This window comes from Rhincodon typus, chromosome 7 (assembly GCF_021869965.1).
Source record: "Rhincodon typus isolate 14 chromosome 7, sRhiTyp1.1, whole genome shotgun sequence".
Taxonomy (NCBI): domain Eukaryota; kingdom Metazoa; phylum Chordata; class Chondrichthyes; order Orectolobiformes; family Rhincodontidae; genus Rhincodon; species Rhincodon typus.
Genome location: NC_063338.1, coordinates 94,936,848 through 94,959,807, shown reverse-complemented (window position 1 = coordinate 94,959,807; position 22,960 = coordinate 94,936,848). Strand labels below are relative to the sequence as shown.

General features: G+C 45.9%; 2 protein-coding genes across 2 annotated transcripts in view; one reads left to right on the top strand and one right to left on the bottom strand.

The window, feature by feature from the left end:
• obsl1a (obscurin like cytoskeletal adaptor 1a) overlaps positions 1–21,925 on the bottom strand; it is a 174,919-nt gene extending 152,994 nt beyond the window's left edge. Inside the window, exons 1-4 of the mRNA XM_048599311.1 lie at positions 20,752–21,925; positions 17,612–17,881; positions 16,693–16,953; positions 4,317–4,622 (exon numbers count right to left, since the gene is read on the bottom strand). Coding sequence (XP_048455268.1) covers positions 4,317–4,622; positions 16,693–16,953; positions 17,612–17,881; positions 20,752–21,817 — 1,903 coding nt within the window. The 5' untranslated portion in view covers positions 21,818–21,925. The remainder of the gene's footprint in view (positions 1–4,316; positions 4,623–16,692; positions 16,954–17,611; positions 17,882–20,751) is intronic.
• The window catches only part of inha (inhibin subunit alpha), a 25,341-nt gene continuing 23,747 nt past the window's right edge, over positions 21,367–22,960 (top strand). Inside the window, exon 1 of the mRNA XM_048599312.1 lies at positions 21,367–21,931. The gene's annotated coding sequence lies outside the window, so the exon portion shown is untranslated. The remainder of the gene's footprint in view (positions 21,932–22,960) is intronic.

Genomic DNA, 22,960 nt, shown 5'->3' with positions numbered 1-22,960 from the left:
TCTCCCCACCCTATCTTCAGCATATATACCAACTTTTTCCAGCGACAGATAGTTCTAAAGAAGGGTCACTGGACCCAAAACATTAACTCTGTTTTCTCTCCATAGATGCTGCCAGACCTGCTAATTTATTGAGCGATTTCTGTTTTTGTTTCTAATTTCCAGTATCTGTAGTTCTTTGTTTTCTTTGTGAAAGTGAGACAGTGGATCCTCCCTACTAAGAGCAAAGTATGCAAGATACAAACAAGACAAGGCTGAGGAGGGAAATGTAAGATAAATGGAGAACAGACATATTGCAATCAGTTTCTGAAGTTGTGGAATTCAATTTTGATACCTTGAGGCTGTAAGATGCCTGAAGTGGAAAATGAGGTGTTGTTCCTTGAGCTTGCTTTGTGCTGCATTGGAAATTTGCAGCAGGCCAGGACAGGAACGTTAGCATGACAGCAAGATGGTTTGTTGAAATGCTAAGCAACTGGGAGGTCAGGGTCATTCCTGCAGACAGAACAGAGCAGTCACCCACTCTGTGTTTGGTCTCGCCAGTGTAAAGGAGACCCCATTGTGAGTAGTGAATACAGTAAACTAATCGAGTGAAGGGTAAGTGAAATGTTGCTTCACCTAGAAGGTGTATTTGGTGCCTTGGACAGTGAGGAGAGAGGAGGTGAATGGGCAAGTGTTACACCTTCTATGATTGCAAGGGAAGGTGCCATGGGAATGTGACGAAGCATTAGGAGTGATGGAGGAGTGGACCAGGGTGTCACAGAGGGAATATTCCTTGCAGAATGCTGACCGTGGAGGTGGAGGGGATGATGCGTTTGGTGGTGGCATCCTGCTGTAGGTGGTGGGAATGGCAGAGGATGATCCTTTGAATACACAGACTGGTGAAGTGGAAAGTAAGTAGGTTGGAGAGTAATCACAGAATCCAGACTCTAAAAGACAAGGTTAAATGCTACAGGACAAATCTGGTAGGTTAATCCCCTGGAGACAAAGGCTCAAATTCCACTATAGTAGACAAATAGGAGGCTGAAAGAACACAGCAAGCCAGGCAGCACCTGGAGGACATGAGTAGTCAACGTTTCGGGTATTACCCTTCTTCAGGACTAGATGTGAGGGTCGGGAAGCTACAGATAACAGTTGGAGGAGCGATGGTAGTAGAATGGTGCTGATAGGTGGACACTGGTAGTAGGTACGACCTGGTTGGTCGATGGGAGGGATGAATCCGTTTGATGACTGGAAAGGACGGTCAGAAGGTGGAATGGAAGGGAGGAGGTGGGGCTGGAAAGGGAGCCAAGGGATAGGTGGGAAAGTTATTTAAAATTGGAGAACTCAATGTTGAGTCCTCTGGCTGTAGGGTGCCCAGGCTGAAGTTAAGGTGTTGTTCTTCAAATGTGCATTCTGAGTCGCTGCGACACTCGAGGAGACTGAGGACGGACACGTCAGAGGGGGAGTGCGGCGGGGAGTTGAAATGGGCAGTGACCGGGAGGTTAGGTTGGCTGTTACAGGCCAGGTGAAGATGCTCGGCGAAACAGTCACCTAGTCTTTGTTTGGTCTCACCACATAGAGAAGACCATATTGGGAGTACCAGATAGAATAAACTAGGTTGAGTGAGATGCAGGTGAAGCTGTGTCACTTGGAAGGACTGTTTAGGGCCCTGAATGGAGGTGAGGGAGGTGGTGTGTGGGCAGGTGTTGCATCTTTTACAGTTACAGAGGAAGGTACCGGGTGGGATGGAGTGGTTGGTGGGCAGTGTGGCGCGAACTGAGGAGTGACGAAGGAAATGGTCCTAGCAGAAGGCAGAGAGGGGTGGGGAATGGAAGATGTTCTGGGTGGAGTTGGCAGAAGTGTCTGAGGATGATACGTTGGATGTGGAGGCTGGTAGGGTGGAAAGTAAGGACAAGGGGGACTCTATCTTTATTATGTTTGGGGGGTGTGGTGGTTAAGAGCTGTGGATCGGGGAATGGAGGAGGTGCCAGAGGGCTATTTGGATGACAGAGGGGGGAAAAGAACTGTGTTTGAAAAAGGCAGACATCCGGGATGCTTGAGAGTGGAACATCTCCTCGTCAGAGCAGATGCAACGGAGACAGAGGGATTGGGAAAATGGGATGGAGTTTTTGTAGGATACAGAGGTGGGAGGAGGTGTAGTCTAGGTAGCTATGGGAGTCTGTGGGTTGAGAGTAAATGTCAGTCTGTAAACTGTCGCCAGAAATGGAAACGGAGAGGTCAAGAAAGTGGAGAGAGATGTCTGAGATAGACCAAGTGAATTTGAGGACGGGATGGAAGTTGTTTCTGAAGTGGTTGAACTGATCCAGTTCAGCCTGGGCGCAGGATGCAGCACCAATGCAGAGATCAATATAATGGCGGAAAAGTTGGGGAACAGTACTGGTGTATGTACTGAAGAGGGACTGTTCGACATAACCGATAAACAGACAGGCATAGCTGGGGCCCATGCAAGTACCCATGGCAACCCCCTGGATTTGGAAAAAGTGGGAAGAATTGAAGGAAAAGTTAGAGGGTGAGGACTAGTTCAGCGAGGCAGTGGAGAATATTGGTTGGGGGGGAAACTGGATGGGTCTGTTGGAGAGGAAAAAACTGAGGGCCTCTAGGCCATCCTTGTGGGTAATTCAACTATAGCAGTTGGTGAAATTTAAATTCAAATTAGGTTGTAGACTTGTTCGCTGAGCCAGTGTGTTTGATTACAAATATTTTGTCACCGCACCTATGAGCTTGGAGACAGTGGTGGGGGAGATCACCAGATGAAATGAGATTAGTGACCGTAGTGAACTCAACAGACTGGTGTCTGGTGGTGGACTTATGGTCCGGAGAAATAGGAAGAAGTGCCTGAGAGCCGACGCTCAGCCTCTTCGATGCAGAGATCAGCATGCAGTCAACAACAGCACCACACTTGTCGGCAGGTTTAATTACAATGTCAGGGTTGGATCTGAGGGTGCAGAGTGCAGCCAATTCCAAGACAGCTTTGTTCGAATGGATGAAGCGGGTAGAGAAATTAAGGGGACCAATGTTATGTTGACAGTTCTTGATGAACAGGTCGAGTGCAGGTAAAACGCCAGCGGGCAGGGTTGAGGCAGAATGTTGGAGGCAGATGAGCACTCCATGCTATGCTGAGCAAGCTGTAACTGCAATATAGATAGGGGCTGACTTCATAGTTACTCATGAACACCGTCTTTGAGTCTGAAAAGCTAATAATATTTGCAGTAAAAAAGATTGGACAGTACTTAAAAAAGTGTGTTTAAGTTATTTCAGTTTCTGTCTTAATCCAATCAAAATAATGGTTTTCACTAAGTGCAAGTTTAAATTAAAAGTAAATAAAAATTTCCTTTTAATTTCCTGGTTTGCTGGCTGTGAGAATCTTTTAGTATGATTGATGGATTTCTGACAACACTGCTGCTGCATCCTTGGACAGCCCCTTGACTTATTACAGATTTAAACACCCATTAGGAGAAGAAAGCCTCAGTGATTGAGAAGTTTGGTAGGAAGCTTTATTTGAGGTCACTGGTAGGTGCAATTTCTTTGCTGCAAACTTTATAATTCACCCTTCCTTTCCCTCTGGGTTAACTGTTCTTTCCTGCTCTACCCCTAGAATGACTGAGGAAGGAGTGAAGAATGTTACAGTTCTGTTTCAGGCCTAGCACACTCTCCACATCACCTTAAGGTATCATGACAAGTGGGTAGAGTGGATAAGAAGGCATATGGGATAGTTACCTTTATTTGTCGAGGCACAGAATTTAAGAGTGGGGAGGTTATACTGAACTGTATAAGGCATTGATTAGGCCACAGCTACAATACTGTGTGCAGTTCTGGAATCCACATTATAGGAGGGATGTCAATGCACTACAGACGGTGCAGAGGAGACTTACTAGGATGTTTCCTGGGTTGGAGAGTTTCAATTATGGAGAGTGAAAAGGACAGACTGGGATTGTTTTCCTTAGAGCAAAGGAGACTAAGGGGGGCATGATTGAGATGTATAAAATTATGAGCGGCATTGATTGGGTAGACAGGAAAAACATTTCCCCTTGGTGGAGGGGTCAGCGACCAGGGAGCATAAATTTAAGATTAAGGGCTGAAGGCTTACAGGAGATGTGAGGAAGAACGTTTTCACTCATTGGGTGGTGACAATTTGAAAAGTGCTTAGATGTGCACTTGCAATGCCAGGTATGTAAGGCTATGGGCTAAATGCTGGAAAATGAGATTAGAATAGTTAGGTAGTTGTTTCTGATTGCAGGAGACTGGAAGGGGGGAAGGGAAGAAGTGCCTTTTTCTTTGCTGTAGATCTCTATCACTCAATGAGGATGCTGAGCTCTTACCTAGGTGTACCACTCCAGGGAATTCCACCTGCTCACTCCTCCCATAGTTGTTGATGGAGCAGACCCGGAATCGGTAGCGGGCCTCGTTGGGAACGCTCTCTCCCAGGATCTCCACCGTTGTGCTGCCCTCAGTGGTCAGGCAGCGCACCCACTCCTCAGTGCCCTGCTCCTGCCTCTCGATCACATAACCCATCACCTCACTCCGTTGGCAATCGGATGGTGATGCCCACAGCAGTGAGGCTACATTGGGCTTCTCACAGCTCATCCATACATTCTCTGGAGTGCTAGGAGGTACATGTCTTCTGGCTAAAAGACAGAAAACACACAACACCTACATGTTATTTATTATCATTGAGTCATATAACACAGAAACTGGACCTTTGGCCCATCATGGCTATGCCGACCAAGAAACACTAAACTGCACTAATCCTATTTACCTGCATTTGGTCCATAGCCCAGTACGCTCTGATATTTTAAGTGCTCATCCAAATGTTTCTTAAATGTTGCAAGAGTATCTGTCTCTACCACCCTCTTGGGCAGCACATTCCATATTTCTACCACCCTCTGGGTGGAAAATATTTTTCTCAGATCTCCTCCAAACTACTTGTAAACCTATGCACTCTGTTCTTAGACATGTCTGCCTTTGGGAAGAGATTCTCATGATCTACCTTATCTTTGCCTCTCATAACTTTGCACACCACAATTAGGTCCATCCCTCGCCCAGCCTGCCCTGCTATGAGGGAAAAAAATCCAGCTATCCAGTCTATCCTCATCACTGAGACTTTTCATCCCAGACAACATTCTGGTAAATCTCTTCTGCATCCTCTCCAGTGCAATCACATCCTTCCAACAGTATGGTGACCATAACTGCACAAAACATTCCGTTTGTGGCCTAACCGATATTTTATAAAGTTATAACAAGACTTCCCTGCTGCTATATTCCGCACTCCGTCTAATGAAGGCAAGAATTCCATATGCCAAGTTCACCACCTATCTGTGCTGACACCTTCAGGGATCAACGTGTACACCAAGGTCCCTTTATTGCTCAGTACTCCCAAAAGACCTGCCATACAACGTGTGCAGTTTTGGTCTTCTTATCTAAGGATAAATGTTCTGGTTGTGGAAGGCGTGCAGTGAAGGTTTACCAGACTGGCTCCTGGAATGGCAGGACTGAGATATGATGAGAGACTGAATCAATTAGGACTATATTCACTGGAGTTTAGAAGAATAAAGGAGTAATGTCATAGAAACCAATATAATTTCAACAGGACTAGACAGGGCAAAAACAGGAAAGATGCTCCCAATGACCACAGAGTGTAGAACCAGGGTCAGATGGAATACAAAGTGGGAAAGTATGAGGTCATGCACTTTGGTAGGAAGAACTGAAGCACAGACTATTTTCTAAATGGGGAGAAAATTCAGAAATCTGAAGCGCAAAGGGACTTGGGAGTCCTAATCTGGGATTCTCTGAAGGTCAACAGGTTGAGTCAGTAGTTAAAAAGGCAAATACAATGTTGACATTTATTTCGAGAGGACTAGAATATAAAAGCAGGGATGTACTTCTGAGGCTTTAAATGGCTCTCATCAGACCATATTTAGAATACTGTGAGCAATTTTGGACCCCATATCTCGGGAAAGATGCACTGGCCCTCAAGCGGGTCCAGAGGAGGTTCACAAAAATGATCCCAGGAATGAAAGGCTTAACATATGAAGAACATTTGAGGACTGTGGGTCTACACTCAATGTAGTTTAGAGGATTAGTAGAGATCTGATTGAAACTTACGGAATGTTGAATGGCCTGGATAGAGTGGATATTGAGATGTTTCCATTATAAGGACAGATTAGCACCTGATGGTACAGCCTTAGAGTAAATGGAAGACTGTTTAGAATGGAGATGAGGAGAAATTTCTTCAGCCAGATAGTGGTGAATCCTTGGAATTCACTGCCACAGAAGGCTGGGGAGACCAGGTAATTGAGTATATTTAAACTGGAGACAGATAGGGTCTTGATTGTTAAGGGGATCAAAGGTATGGAGATAAGGCAGGAGAATGGGGTTGAGAAACTCATCAGCCATGATTGAATAGCAGAGCAGACTCGATGGGCCAAATGGCCTAATTTCTGCTCCTATGTCTTGTCGTCTTATGAGTTATAGTCTAAGGACACAGAGTAGACCACTTAGTACAGAGATGAGGTGAAATTTCTTTCCCCAAAGTATGGCATACCAATGGAATCTCTGCCACAGAAAGTGGTCGAGGCCAAAACATGGAGTGTTTTCAAAAATGAGTTAGATATAGTCTAAGGGCTAAAAGGATCAAAGGGTATGGGGAGAAAGTGGGAACAGGGTATGGAATTGGATAATCAGCCATGATCATATTGAATGGCAGAGCAGGTTCGAAGGGCCAAATGGCCTACTCCTGTTCCTGTTTTCCTTTGTCTCTATGAGGTATAAAGTCCCCATCAACCTGTACAAAGCATTTGTAATTCTCATGCAACCAGCAATCAGCAAGAAACCTTTTTACCAATATATGGAAGTTCTCCCACAATGCAATAGTCTGAGATTCAAATGGGAAATCAGAATTGTAACCTCCTGAAGACCTTACCAAGGCATTGTGACTGACATATCAGGTTTGGAGTAGGTTTCCCCACTCCTGGAGCCGATTGAGAGGAAGAGTGGGGTGACAAAACAATCAAAACTTCACTGATGGTATTTATGAGTGGTCCTGGCCACTCATTTTTCAAATTTATCTTTACCTTCTGGCTAGATTTTTTTTATTCATTCATGGGACTTCGGTGTCTCTGGCTGGCCAGCATTTTTTGCCTGTCCGAAGTTGCCCCTTGAGAAAGTGGTGGTTAGCGCTTTCTTGTACCTCTGCATATGTAGACCCACAACGTCCTAAGGATGGGAAATTGACCCAGCATTACTGAAGGAACAGCGATTTATTTCCAAATCAGAGTGGTAAGTGGCTTGGAAGGGGTCTTGCAGAAGTCAGTGTTCCCATTTATCTGCTACCTTTGTTCTTTAAATGGAAATGCTTGCGGATTTAGAAGGAGATAGCGAGAACTACAGATGCTGGAGACAGAGTCAATAGAGTGGGCCTGGAGGAACACAGCAGGTCAGGCAGCATCAGAGGTGCAGGAAAGTCGAAATTTCAGGTTTACACCCTTCATCAGGACTTGGGAGGGGGAAGGGAGCTTGGAAATAAATGGGAGGGTAGGTGGGATGGTGATAGGTGGTTGCAAGTAGGGAGTAGTGGTGATTGGTCAGTGGGAAGGATAGGTGGGAAAGAAGATGGACAGGTTGTGTCAGGTCAAGGAAGCGGGGATGAGAGGGAGGGTTGGATTTGGAAGGTGCTGTCTAAGGATCTTTGGTGATCTTCTGCAGTGATTCTTAAGATGGTACACACTGCTGCTTCTGAATATCAGTGATGGAGTGAGTGATATTTCATAGAATCATAGAATCCCTACAGTGTGGAAACACGCCCTTCGGCCCAACAAGTCCACACCGACCCTTGGAGCATCCCATCCAGACCCATCCCCCGATAACCCACCTAATCTACGCATCCCTGAGCACTACGGGCAATTTGGCATGGCCAATCCACCTAGCCTGTACATCTTTGGACTGTGGGAGGAAACCAGAGCCCCCGGAGGAAACCCACGCAGACACGGGGAGAAGGTGCAAACTCCACACAGACAGTTGCCCGAGGGTGGAATCGAACCCGGATCCCTGGCGCTGTGAGGCAGCAGTGCTAACCATTGAGCTACCACGCCACCCCCAATGTCGATCTAGTGCCAAAGAAGTGGGCTGCTTTGTCCTGGAGGATATCAAGCTTCTTGAGTGTTGCTGGAGCTGCAATCATCCAGGCAAGCAGGAAGCATTCCATCACACTCCTGACTTGTGCCTTATAGATTGTGGGCAGACTTTGGGTTGTCAGGAGGTGTTACTCGCAGCAATATTCTTAGCCTGGATCCGATCTTGTAGCCACTGCATTTATGTGTCGAGACCAACTGCGTTTCAGGAAAATGGTAACAACCTGGGTGGGGGGGCAGTTGACAGTGGGGGATTCAGTAATGGCAGCATCACTGAATGTCAAGGGGCAGTAGTTAGATTGTGTCTTATTGAAAATGGTCATCGCTTGGCATTTGTTTCGGGCAAATGTTACTTGCCTTTTGTCAGCCAAGCCTGAATATTGTCCAGATCTTGTTTCATTTGAACATTGAAGCAATCCATGTCTGAAGAACCACAAGTGGTGCTGAACATTATGTAATCATTGATAAACATGCCCACTTCTGGTCTTACGATGGAGGGAAAGTCATTGATGAAGTAGCTGGAGATGGTTGGGTCAAGGAAACTACCCTGAGGAACTCATGCAGAGACATCCTGGAGCAGAGATGACTGATCTCCAACAATCACAACCACATTCCGATGTAACTGATAAGACTCCTGAAATAACTGCACAGAGGCCGGTATCTCGTCCCCAAGTCACCCTTTATTTACATGGAGAGCTTTTGACACTCATCCAGCTCCCTCAAAGCAAGCTCTCAGAGCGAAGAGAAACTCAGGCACTCCTGTCAGCCAGAGCTCTCTGATTGGACCAGATTAACAGCCCCAATCAGGGAACTCATATTCTATGAGATCCAATTGCCACAATCACATCCCTTTCCCTCCGAGTCCGAGGAAACAGGCCGGTTCTTTTTATTTTGTAGCTCATCCTGGGGCATTTTAGTACCGGGTTATGTTTCTCCAACTCTGTCTCTGATTCGGGAAACGTGTAACGCACATTTGCTCACCCCTTGTGCCTGGATCATCCAGGAAGAAATTCATTCTCCCCTCAGGCAGCAAAGGCTTTGAGGCAGGAAGATCTGCCATGTCCAACTCAGATTCCAAGGTATCTTAAATATTTGACAGAGAAAGACAACCTATGGGTTCCAGAACAGCTGGAAAGGACAGTTGAGGAGCCAGGCACATTTTGCTCCCGCATGGTTTGTCAGTTTGCGGCTTTCATATAGTCCACATGCTTTTTCAGGACCACTGCACCTATCCAAACTTTATTTGTAACTGGACCTGACCTCGCGTCATCCATGCCTCTTATCCATGCAGTGCCATTCCTATGGTTCCTTCACAAAACTTCATCCCCTGAAGTAAACTGACTCTCTCGCTCAGCGGAATCTTATGTCTGGCATTGGCGTTCCAGATGCCGTTTCATCCCCCCCACCCCCGGTCCGGGGAAGATCAGATTTAACCTGGTGCGGAGTCTTCGCCATTAGTAACTCTGGTGGAGTTATCCCTGTTGTTGCATGAGGGGTGGTTCTGCAATCAAATAGGAACCAAGACAGTTTGGTATCGAGTGAAGCTGTAAGCTGTTTTTTTTTAAGGCTGTCTTTAAGGCTGTCTTTAAGGCTTGGACTGCTCTTTCTGCCAGACCATTGGGCGATGGATTGTATGGAGTTGTCCATAAATGACAAATACCATTCAACTTCAGGAAATACCCAAATTCCCTGCTGGAAACGATAGCCTGTATCTTTGACCAATACTTTCAGGAGTCCGTGTATTGCAAAAGATGCGCGTAGTTTTTCTAAAATCGTCCCCGAGTTTGATGAATTAACTCTATGCATGTGCAGCCACTTTGACTAAGAACATTGGGCCCATGAAAGGACCTGCATAGTCAATATGTAACTGAGTCCAGAATTACGCAGACATTCCCATAAATGTAGAGGGGCTGCTGACTGTCATTTGTGTCCTTGTTGGCACTCTGGGCACTGCCGCACCAACACGGTTATGTCTGCATCCAGTCCAGGCCACCATACATAACTTCTCACCAACATCTTCATTTTAGAAACCCCTGGATAATCAAGGTACTTCAGCCAGTATCTGGCAGCAACCTTTGCTTGGGACAGCTATGGGCGACACTGTAGACCTAGAAGGGCTTTGTGGTCTGTTTTAATTACAAATTTATTTTCGCAAAAGTATTGGTAGAACTTCTTGACTCCATGTATGCCTGCCAAATCCTCCTTTTCTACTGGGCGTATTTACACTCAGCTTTAGCCTACATCCTGGACGCATACACTATTGGGCTTTCCTCTCCATTGGGCTATGAGCTAATACTACCCCAATGCTGTATAAGAAGGCATCGCATGTCAAGACCTGATCTTACTTGGGATCAGAGTGTGCTAACACCTTAGAGGATGATAGCGGTTTCTTCCCTTCCCTGGCTTTGCGACCATTTCCAAGGCTGACCCATTTTTTAAGAGTTGATGCAAATGAGCCAGGAAGAAGGCCAGGTCATGTATGAACTTTCTGCATTAGTTCACCAGTCCAAGGAAAGACCTAAGCTGCAGTATGGACATGGGAACCAGGACACCTTTGATCGCTCTCACTTTATTTTCCAACAGGTGTAACCCGGTCTTTTCGACTCTGTAGCGCAAGTAGGTCACTTAGGGTGGCTTGAACATACATTTTTCCCTTCAAAAGACGTAAGCTCGCTTGGGAGAAACATCTAAGGTCTATGTCCAAGTTCTCGAAGTGCTCCATATTGGTATTTCCTGCTACTAGCACGTCATTGAAATAAATGGTGATCTGGGGTAGAACTTCTAAAATCCTCACCATTATCTGCTGAAAAATTACACAGGCTGACGATACCTCAAATGGCAGTCTCGTATATTGGTACAAACCCTTATGGGTATTAATTGGAGCATACTTCTGGGAATCCTCTGCTAACCGCAATTGCATGTACACATGGCTCATGTTCAGCTTCATGAAGGACAACCCCCTTGCCAGCTTTGCGTATAAATCCTCTATGCAAGCAACCTTTTTGGATTTTTGTTATGGGGTATTGATTCAACTGCAAAAAGTAGTTTACCATTTGTTTAAAATCCCCACAAAGGCAAACTGATTCTCCGGGCCTCACAACTGGTATGACCGGTGCTGTCCGTTCTGCAAACGGGACTGCTTTAATGATTCCTTTGCTTTCCAGCCCTCTGATTTCTACCTCTACTTTTGCCCATACAGCAAATGGCACTTGGTTGGCCTTGCAGTATTGTGGAATTTCTTCCCAATCAATATGCAAGGTGGTCTTGGCTCCTTTAATTGTCCCTAGACCTTCCTGAAAAACTTACGGGTATTTAGTTACGACTTCACTTAAGCAGTCATTTTTTAATTGGAAAATTGTTGAGCCAATCTAGGTGAATCTTTCTCAACCACTTTTGCTCCATCAAGCTTGGGCCCAAACCTTTTAGCGTTAACTGAACCAGCTGCTTCTCATAAAAGACTAGAACAGAAGCTATATCCTTATTCTGTAAAGGTTGCCCGTATGGGCTTTCAGTCTAGCTAAGATCTTGCACAAACTTAAGGTTGGAGTCCGGAGTGAAAGTTGTTAAAAACTCGTTCTGTGATCTCTGAAATGGCTGCACCAGTATCGACCCCCATTAGAACCAGATCACCATTTAACCAGACGTTTATTTTGATTGGTTCTGATTTGCATGTTGCTAAACAATTTAACTGTTTTAAACCAGATGTAGGTGGACGTTCCATGGCGGGCACCCTCCTGGATACCGGCTTACGAGTCTTCTTACTCCATTTAAATCCAGTGGGACTCTTTTGCTGTCTCGGGTCTGCACACCAGCAGTAACTACAATGGCTTGCTGGCCCGGATCCTGAAGAAAATTTTAACTGTTTAGCCAAGGCTTGGCTTTGTTTCAGGGTTTTGCTGTGGTCTGACTCAGAGTCCCTCTGTTCAGGAAAATTCCTGAGTGAAGCTGTGCAATTGCCTTTACTCTAGTGGCGTTCCCCAAGCTCAGTCGGACTGGCGAGAATGTCCACTTACATCAGAATACCCTGGAACTCATATACTCCACTTGCTGCATTTTCAAATGACAAAGCCAGTTGTAGTGCCTGTTTGAAGTCCAGGTGGGCCTCAGTTAGCAGGTGCTTCTGCATTGTTTGGTATGTGGGATTAATTATGTAACAGTCTTTCAGTATCTCATTAAAGGTTAAACCAAAACTCTGCCAGTCCTCTTAATGTAGTCAAAAATTCTGATACGGATTCCCCTGGCAATCGAATTACAGAGTAACACCAATAGTTTCTCAGAATTAGAGAAGGCTTGGGGTCGTAATGTTCCTTAACTAAATCCATCAACTCTTGAAAGGTTTTAGAATCGGGTGCCTCAGGGAAAGTTAGGTTAGCAATAACCAAAAAAGCCATGGGTCCAAAAGGTGTCAGGACAATTACTCATTACTTTTCATCTGCCCCAATGTCATTTGCCCGGAAAAAATAATGCATTCTTTCCACATACTGGGCCCAGTCTTTGATGGCAGGATCGAATGAGTCAAGCTTCCCAAATAATGGCATGATGATCCCCAGCTCAAATATGACTGTTGTAAGTGAATTTCTTCAGAATTGTGCTTTCCTCTCATTGCCACTGAAATAACTCCACAGAGGCTGGTATCCTGTCACCCAAGTCACCCCTTATTTACATGTGGAGAGACCTTGACACTAATTGCGTTCGTCAGAGCCAGAGTGAACAGAACCTCTGACACGCCTGTTTATATCTGTCAGCCAAGGCTCCCGGACTGGACCAGATTAACAGCCCAAATCAGGAAACTCTCATTCTGTAAGGTCCACCTGGCTGACCTTGTTACACCACTACAACTCCAAACAGCGGAGGGTTTCCCCCTGATCCCCATTCATTCCAATTTTGCTTGGGCTCCTTGATGCCACACTCGATCAAATGCACCCTTGATGTCAAGGGTTGTCACTCTTACCTCACCTCTGGAATTTAGCACTTCCGTCCATGTTTGAACCAAGGCTGTAATGAGGTCAGGGGCTGAGTGGCCCTGGTGAAGCCAGGGTTCACTGAGCAGGTGCTGTTTGATAGCACTGTTGATGATACCTTCCATCATTTTGCTGATGATCAAGAGTAGACAGATGGGGTGGTAATTGGCCAGGCTGGATTTGTCCTGCCTTTCATGTTCAGGACAAACATGGGCAATTTGCCACATTGTCAGGTAGATGCCAGTGTTGTGACTGGACTGGAACAGCTTGCTTAGGGGTGCAGCAAGTTCTGAAGTACAAGTCTTCAGTACTGTTGACAGAATTTTGTCAAACCCCTTAGCCTCTACAGTATCCAGTGCTTCCAATTATTTTTTGATATCAAGTGGAGTGAATCGAATTGGCTGAAGACTGGCACCTGAAGAACATGACTTGTGGAGGAGGTTAAGATGGATCATCCACTCAGCAATTCTAGCTGATGATTATTGCAAATGCTTCAGTCTCATCTTTTCCACTGATATGTTGGCCTCTTCCAAGATTGAGGATGGGGTTATTTGAGGAGCTGCCTTCTATTTAATTTGCTACACTATTCACGACTAGACATGGCTTGACTGCAGAGCTTAGATCTGATCCGTTGGTTATGAGGACACTTAGTTCTGTCTATTACTTGAGTTCTTTCAGCCACTATTCGTATTTCTCACGTAATCGTCACCAGACCGCCCTCCTTCCCCATGTGTGTCAGATACTGCAGAGATTACTTTCTTGTTATTCTTCCATGGAATCTGGGCGTTGCTGGGAAGAGCAGCATTTGTTGCCCATACCGAATTGTCTTTCCTGGTCATTTCAGAGGGTGGTTAAGAGTCAACTACAACTAGATGGGTTTCCAAGGCAATCACTGTTAGTTTTGTGATCACCAAGAAAACAAATCCTGGGTATCATTCCAGTAAATCTCCTCACACGGTCTCCATGGCCTTGATAATTTCTCTGAAACATGGCATGGTCACAATACTCCACTTAACTAGAGGTTTTATAAAAGATTTCGAACCTCAGCCAAGAGGTCACACAGGGCTTTGGTGAACACAGGAACATAAGTAGGCCATTCAGCCCCTCAAGCCATTCAATGAGATCATAGCTGATCTGTGACCTAACTCCATTTACCCGCCTTTGGCCCATATCTTTGAATACTTTTGCTTAATAAAAATATATCTACCTCAGACTTAAAATTAACAATTGATCCAGCATTCACTGCCGTTTGTGGAAGAGCGTTCCAAACTTCTGCCACTCTGTGTGTAAAAGTGGTTCCTAACATCTCTCCTGAATAGTCTTGCCCTCATGCTCTGACTGTGTCTCCTAGTTCTAGAAACCTCAACCAGTGGAAATTGTTTATCTTTATCTACCCTGATTTTTAATGTTAATATCTTGAAGACTTCGAACGGATCACCCCTCAACTTTCTAAATTCTAGGGAAACCAGGCCTCATTTGTATAATCTCTCCTCATTACTTAACCCCTCAGTCCAGGTCTCATTCCTGTATAGCTACACTGTACTCCCTTCAAGGCCAATATATCTTTCCAGGTCTGCACAAAGAACTTCAAGTGGGCTCTAACCAGGGTTTTGTATAACTGCACCATTAAACTGATAACTGAAAGCACGCCTGGAATACAGTGCACAGTTTTGGTCTCAATATTTAGGGAAGGATATCCTTACGTTGGAGATGGTTTCCCTGGTACACAGGGAAGCTTCACTGGATTAGTCCCTGGGATCAGAGGATTGCCCTTTGATGGGAGGCTAAGTAAATTTGGTCGGTATTTTCTAGAGGTTAGAAGAATGAGGTGATCTCATTAAAATGTACGGCATTCTGAACTGATTAGAGAAGAAAAACTGTTTCTCACTGACCAGGAAAGCTCAAACATGGGTCACAGACTCAGGATAAGGAGTCAAAACTTTCAGACTCAGATGAGTAGAAATTTCTTCACTCAGAAATCAGGAAAATGGAGGCTCCATCACTGATTTTATTTAAGGCTGAGACAGATTTTTGATCTCCTGAAAGTACAGAATATGGGAGCAGTAAGGGAGGAGATTCAAGTTGAGTTAAGAACATAACAAATAGGAGCAGGAATTGATCATTCTACCCTCAAGCCTGCTCCACCATTCAAATGGCCACAGCTTCGACTGACCATGATTTTGTTGAATGGCGGAGCTATTTCAAGGCTCTGAATGGCCTCCCCCAATCCCATTTTTAAGCTATTATGTCATTCATGGCTGGACCTACATCTGCTCTGTGGAAATAATCCCACACTCCACTAGATGAACCTGTTACATTTTGTCGTGTTGCTCAATGGCAGGGGGGCCCCAGACAATGGGCTGAAGCCTTGGCATAGGCCTCAGGACCATGATTTAGCGATACAGAGTCAGACAATGATCCAGCTGGACAGGGCCCAAATGGCATATGCTGCATCGGTCACAACCCAGTTTCGAAAAGCGTGTAGATCAGGCTCCCATTCTAACGGAGAGGACACCTTTTACCTCAAATCTCCTCCTGATTTTTAAAAGAAAATGCGAACTTGTCACCAGACCATTATCCTTGGAGGGGTGCAGTGCCAAATGGAGCAGGGCTAAAAGGGTTAAATTACAAGGACAGGTTCTCCCAGTTGAGAGGGTTAAGTGCTGACTTAATTGAGATATTTATGATGATTAATTATGCAGTCAATTGAATGGAGACAATGGGCCTGTGTGCTGCAGGGATGATGTTCCTACTTTTGGGCTAGTTGGCCTGGGTTCAAGACCCACCTGCACCAGAGCTGTGCTGTGACTTTTCTGAACAGGTGGATTTAAAAAGTATTCTATGAGCCCACCTCCACCCATCTGGGGAGGACAGTTCCACAGACTCAACGACCTGAGATGAAGACTAAATCTGCCTACACCTGAACCAAGAGGCTCGAGTTCAAGTTCTACCTTCTCCAGAGGTGGGTCGTGACTTCACTGAACAGGCTGATTAATCGGCTTGTACTGGGGAAGGTGGTTAACTGTTATGGATCTAAGGCAGGTTAAGATAATGGCTAGCCCTGATCCAATCCAAATGAATAACAGAAGGAGTTAAATGGCCTTGTCCTGCTCCTATTGCTAAGTCTGTGCACGTGACATGAAAGGGCAGAGGCCATTGATCCCTCTTTACCTCAACAATAAAGTGAGGTGGTAGCATAGGGGCATTGTCACTGGACCAATAATCCAGAACCCCAGACTAAATTTCTAGTGATGTGGGTTTGAATCCCACCATAGAGGATGGCTAAATTGCAATTCAATAAAATAGCCGGAATTTAAAGCTAGTCTAATAAATTACCATTAAACTATTGTCAATTGTCATAAAAGCCCAACTGGTTCAATAACGTCCTTTGGGGAAGAAAATCTACCATCCTTGCTTGGTCTTGCCTACATGTGACTCCAAACCCACAGCAATGTGACTGACTCTCGACTGCCCTCTGAAATGACGCTAGAAAGTGACTCAGATCGTGCCAATTAGGAACAGGTAATAAACGTTGGCTTTGCCAGCGATGCCCACATCATATGAATATATAAACAAAATAAAACTCAGTCTGGCTTCAGGTATCTTACGTTTCACACGGAGCTGCGACGATGATTTGGAGTCACTGATAACGAAGGTGATGACACTGGAATCTTCCGCTGTGACATTAACAAAGACCAGAATGTGGGTTTTCCCGAAGGACTTGATGATTGTTTTGTGGGATTCGGTCAGCAGCTCCCCATCCTTGTACCAGGACACCTCCACATTCTCCTCATCAAGGTCTACACAGAAGGCTGCGTTCTCTCCCTCCAGTACATCCAGTTTCCTTGGTAATCGCTTCACAATTTTACCTTCAGAAGGTTGGGAAGGAATGAATAATTTCAGACATTCAAATCAAATCTTGACTCCAACAATTTTACTTTCATTCAGTTCATTTGAGACTGAGTAAACACTATCCAATAACACAGCACTTCCTCAGTGCTGGCCCTCTACAGTGCAGCACTCCCTCAGTGCTGACGCTGACAGTGTACCATCTCAGCACTGACCTCTGATGTACAGTACTCCCTCAGCACTGGACCTCCAACAGTATAGCGCTTCTTCAGGACTGACCCTCGAACAATGCAAACTGACCCTTTGACAGATGTTTGTGCTGCAGTCTCGGGAATGCGATTCGAACCCATGACCTTCTGACTCAGATGACAGACAGTGACTCAATGACTTTAGCTGATCTAAAATAGAGCTGACATGGCTATTCGCGAGGCTGGGAGATGGGGAATGTTGGCTCTGCTTTTAGGTTCTTTAAAAGAAAATGCGAGTATTTCCAAGGGGCTAATGACCATCGCCAATCTTGACTGTGGGGACTCTGTCTGTGTACTAGACAGTGTTTGGGAGAATAAGTGGTCATTCAATAGGTGGGGACTAATTCCTCAGCCTCGCCCACTGTCCATTCCATCAACATGTACACCTGGGGTGGGGCTGCACTCACTCCATGGGTTCTAAACCAATTACCTTTTACTGCCACCTCAGCAATGCTCCTGCCGCCATTTTTCATCTCACAGAGGTAAACCCCATCATCATCCATGGTTACATCCTTGATGGTAAGGCGATGCACTGCTCCTTGCTGCTCGATGATGTACTTGGCACTGGCGTGTAACTTGCGGTCTTCAAGATACCAGACAGCTGGGATTGAGTCTCCCGGGACCTCACACTCCAGGATTGCCTGCTCCCTCTCGTTCACCTCGACATCCTGCAACTGGCTCTTAAATTTGATGAGAGGTTCTGGGGAGGAGACATGAAATGAATAACGAACCAGGTCTCTGTTGCAACTTAGATTTTTTAAAAAAAAACAAGCACTTCATAAGCAACAACACCAAGGCCAGCAATTATTGTCCATTCCTAGTTGCCATTGAGTATGTGGTGGTGAACTGCTTTCTTGAACAACTACAATCCACGAACTATAGGTAGACCGACAACACTGTCAGGAAGTAAGTTCCAGGATTTTGACCCAGCAACACTGAAGGAATGGAAATGTATTTCCAAGTCAGGATGGTGAGTGGCTTGGAGGGAAACTTACTGGTGGTAGCATTCCCATGTATCTGCTGCTGTTAGTTCTCTAGAAACAAAGTAGGAGCAGGAGGTGGTCATTCGGCCCTTTGAAACTGCTCCATCATTCAATACGATCACGGCTAAACATCTAATTCAGTATCCTGTTCCCACATTCTCCCTATTTCCTTCGACCTCTTTAGTCCTAAGAACTATATCTAACTCCTCCATGAAAACTTATAACGTTTTGGCCTCAACCACTTTCGGTTGGAGAGAATTCCACAAGCTCAACACTCTCTGGATGAAAACATCTCTACTCATCTCAGTCCTCAAAAGGGCCTGTCCCATATCCTTAGATCTAACCTATGGTTCTAGACTCCCTGGTCATCAGGAACGTCCTTCCTGTATTTACCTTGTTGGAATTTTATGGTTTTTATAAGATCCTCTCTCATTCTTCCAAATTCCAGTGAATATAATCCTAACCAATCCAGTCTCTCTTTAGACATCAGTTCTGTCATCCCTAGAATCAGTCTGGTAAAACTTTGTTGCACTCCCTTTATAGCCACAACATAATGTCAGCAAGCGCTTCTTCAGACAATGACCTCATTACAGCCCTGCATCAAAAGTAGAAAAAAAGAGCTGAACTCAAGTTCAGAAGAGAGAGTGACTGCCCTTGACATCAAGGCAGCATTTAATCAAGTGTGGCATCAAGGATCCCTCGAAAAGTTGGAATCAATTGGGGAAAAGTCTCCAATAATTGGAATTATACCTGGCACAAAGGAAGATGGGGAAAAAATAGAAATTGCTGGAAAAGGTCAGCGGGTCTGGCAGCATCTATGGAAAGAAATCAGAGTTAACATTTCGGGTCGAGTGACCCTTCCTCAGATGGTCATGGTTGTTGGAGGTCAGTCATCTCAGCTCCAGGATCTCTTTGCAGGAGTTCCTCAAAGTAGTGTCCTAGGCTCAACTATCTTCAGCTGCTTCATCAATGACCTTCCTTCCATTGTAAGGTCAGAAGTGGGGATGTTTGCCAACGATCGCATAATGTTTAGCACCATTCCCAACTCCTCAAATATTGAAGCAGTCAAATGCAGCAAGACCTCTACAATATCTAGTCCTGAGCTACTAAGTGTCAAGTGGTATTACACAAGTGCCTGGCATTCAATTGCATTATGATCATTGAATCCTGACTAAAAACATTCTGGAGATTGCAATTGACTCTTGAATGGCACAGTGATTAGCCCTACTGACTCACAGCGCCAGGAACTCCAGTTTACTTCTAGCCTTGGGTGACTGTGTGGGTTTCTGCTGGGCGCTCCAGTTTCCTCCCACCGTCCAAGCATGTGCAGGCTAACTGGATTAGCTATGGTATATGCGGAGTTATGGAGATAGAATAGGGGTTGGGTCTGGATGGGATGCTCTTTGGAAACTCAGTGCAGTCTCCATGGGCAAATGGCCTCTATCTGCACTGTAAGGGCCCTATGAATCTGTGGTTGGATCTATACCCCTGAGACTGCAGCAATTCAAGAAGGCTGCTCATCAGCACCTTCTTAATTAGGGGTGGGCAGAAAATGAACGTAAGAACATACAAATTCAGCCCCTCAAGCCTGCTTCACCATTCAATAAGGCCATTGCTGGTCTATTGTGTTTTGAATTTCACATTCTACCCCAATAAGCCTCGAGCCTCCTGCCTAACAAGACTCTATATAAAAATAAATGAAAGAACCGCAGAAGCTGGAAATCAGACACACAAACAGGAATGGCTGGAAAAAAACTCAGCAGGTCTGGCAGCATCTGTGGACAGAAAGTAGAACTAACGTTTCAGTCCAGTGACCCTTCTTCAGAAATTTTTCTACCTCTGTCTTAAAAATGTTCAATGAACTTACCTCAGAAGGAAATGGAGGAAAACAGACGTAAGATTGAGATTTGTGTTTTAATTTCCACTCCTGTCATGCTTATTGAGATCCAGCATAGACCCTGTGGGACCCCACTCATCACATCTGCCATTTACTCAGTCTCAGTCTTCTGCCAGCCAGCCATTCTTCCAATCATGTTAACATAATACCCCCTACACCATGAGCTTTTGTTTTCCACAATAACCTTTGCTATGGCATCTTATCAAATGACCCTCTGGAAGTCTAAATGTAGCACGTCTACATGGCATCCTTTAACCACAGCACAAGTTACCCCTTCAAAAGAACCCGAAAGAACTGCGGATGCTGTAAATCAGGAACAAAAACTGAAGTTGCTGGAAAAACTCAGCAGGTCTGGCAACATCTGTAAAGAAAAAATCAGAGTTAATTTTTCGGGTCCGGTGACCCTTCTGCACTTCTGATAAGATGTCACATCAGTTCTGAAGAAGGGTCACCGGACCCGAAAAGTTAACGCTGATTTTTTCTTCACAGATGTTGCCAGACCTGCTGAGCTTTACCAGCAACTTCTGTTTTTGTTGCCCCTTCAAAACGTTGGTCTGGCTAGCGACACCCATGAAAGGATTTTCTTTTTAAATGTGTAGACTCCATATCATCATAAAATAGATGCTTTTGCTTTGTTTTCTCACTCCTGCCATTCTTACTGAGAAATGTTTCCATGCATTCTAATCTTACCTTTGACGTTGAGCAGCACTGAGCTAAGGGTCTGACCAGCCGCATTGGAGGCTGCACAAGCATAGAGGCCATTATCCTGCTGCTTGCAGTACAGCACCTTGAGGATGAAGTAGCCCTCCCTGTCCTCGTAGAGGAGGTGACGCCTACCGGGGACGATCAGCCTGCCGTCCTTCCTCCAGAAAATCTCTGGCTTGGGCTTCCCGGTGACATAACAGCGGAACTTCGCGTGCTTGCCCTCCGTCACGGAGAAGACTTTCACTTTGCAGGCCCTCGGTGGCTCTTCTGTACCCTGGCTCTGGCAGGCGACGCCGGAGACTGACTGCGGCTCGCGGTGAGCGAGGCGATGCCTTTTCCCGCGCCGCGCCTCGCGCCGGATCCGTTGGGCACCTGACCCTTCGCTAACCCCAAGACCGTTGGTGGCGGTTGTGGGTGGGGCTGGCTCGTTGGGGGCGTCGCCTGGGTCCACGAGGAGGACGGCCGCCGACATGGCCTCGCCGAAAAGGTTGCGCGCCTTGCAGAGGTACACCCCCCCGTCGGGCATGCGGGCGTTGAAGACCTTCAGGTGGTGCCATCCTCCACCGTCGCAGCCCTCGCTGAAATGCCCGCTCTCGAAGATCTCGCTCAGCTTCTTGCCGTCCTTCTCCCAGGTCACCGCCGGCATCGGGGAGCCGGCCAACCGCCCGGTGAAGACCACGTCGTGGCCGCGGACCACTCTGGCCGAGGTGGGTTTGACCACGAAGGCCGGCCGGTTCTTCGGGTTCCCGTCACACTCCTCCACCTTGAGGGTGGCGGCCGCGTAGGTCTCCCCCACCCCGTTCTTGGCCTTGCAGATGTACTGCCCACTGTCTTCCACCCTGGCCCGCGACACCACCAGGTTATAGACATTGCCGTCCTCCAGGAACCGGTAGCGACCGCGAGGGGAGATCTGTGTCTTGTCCCTTTCCCAGATCACCGTTGGACGAGGGTCCCCAATGATCTGGCATTTGAGAACGGCGTCTGCCCCATTGGGCACCGTGAACGTCCTGGGATACGATAAAAATCTCGGAGCGCCACCAAAGACATCCATTGACGAATACTCAGGGATCGAATGAGTCTTTTCTGGTCAGGCACCTAAAAACGAGCAAAATAATCTGAGCACCTTTTCGCCAGTACCATTTAGCAAGAGGAGCGGGCGTGTCAGGTAGGGAGAACGTACTTTGTCGCTGTGTTCAATAGATTATTATTACTAACAAATCCGATGGGAAATTCAGGAGAAATTTCCTCACCAAGGCAATGTGGTCTCAAAGAGTGGTAGATGCTTTTTAAATGCAAGGTAGAGCGACATAAACACGAGGGAGAAAGAAAGGGCGTGCTGGTATGTTGAGGTGGGGATGGGGTTAAGGTCATGTGGAGCACGAATGCCAGCACGGACTGGTTGGGCTGAATGGCCTGTTTGCATACGGAAAAACGGATCAGAGCTGTTTAGTCTCTTCCCCAGCTAAGGTCAAACGTGCCCAACACATTCACCTTATTGTAGGAACACCAGGAGTTGACCATTCAACCCATCAGACCTGGTACATCCATTCAGTGAGATAGTTGCTGGTCATTAACTAAACTCCATCTTGTCAGTTTGGTTCCATGACCCTTCAAGAACAACAATCATCAATTCCAGTTTCTGGAAAGTTCCAAATGGCACCAACATCAACCATTTTGGTACAGAACTTTGGATAGGCCACAGCTGGAGTACTGTGTGCAGTTCTGGTCACCATACTATAGGAAAAACATGATAGCAATGGAGGGGGTGCAGAGGAAATTCACCAGGATGTTGCCTGTGATGAAGCATTTCAGCTATGAAGAGGTTGGGTAAGTTCAAGTTGTTTTCTTTAAAGTAAAGAACATTGAGGTGGGGGTGGGACAGTTCCTGACAAAGGTGTCATAGGATTATGATGGGCAAGGACAGGATTAGTAGAAAGCAGCTGTTCCCCTTAGTCTGGGGGTCAGTAACAAAGGGATGTCATTTTAAAGTGAAAGGCAGGAGGTTTAGAGGGGATTTGAGGTAACCTGAATCACCCAGAGGAGGTGTGGGGATCTGGAATGCACTGCCTGGAGGACAGTTGAGGCGGTAAAGCTCAGAACCTTTAAAAAGTACTTGGATGAACTCTTAAAGTGTCATAACATTCATGTGGGCCTAATGTGAGAAAGTGGGACTCGTGTAGATAGTAAAGCAGTT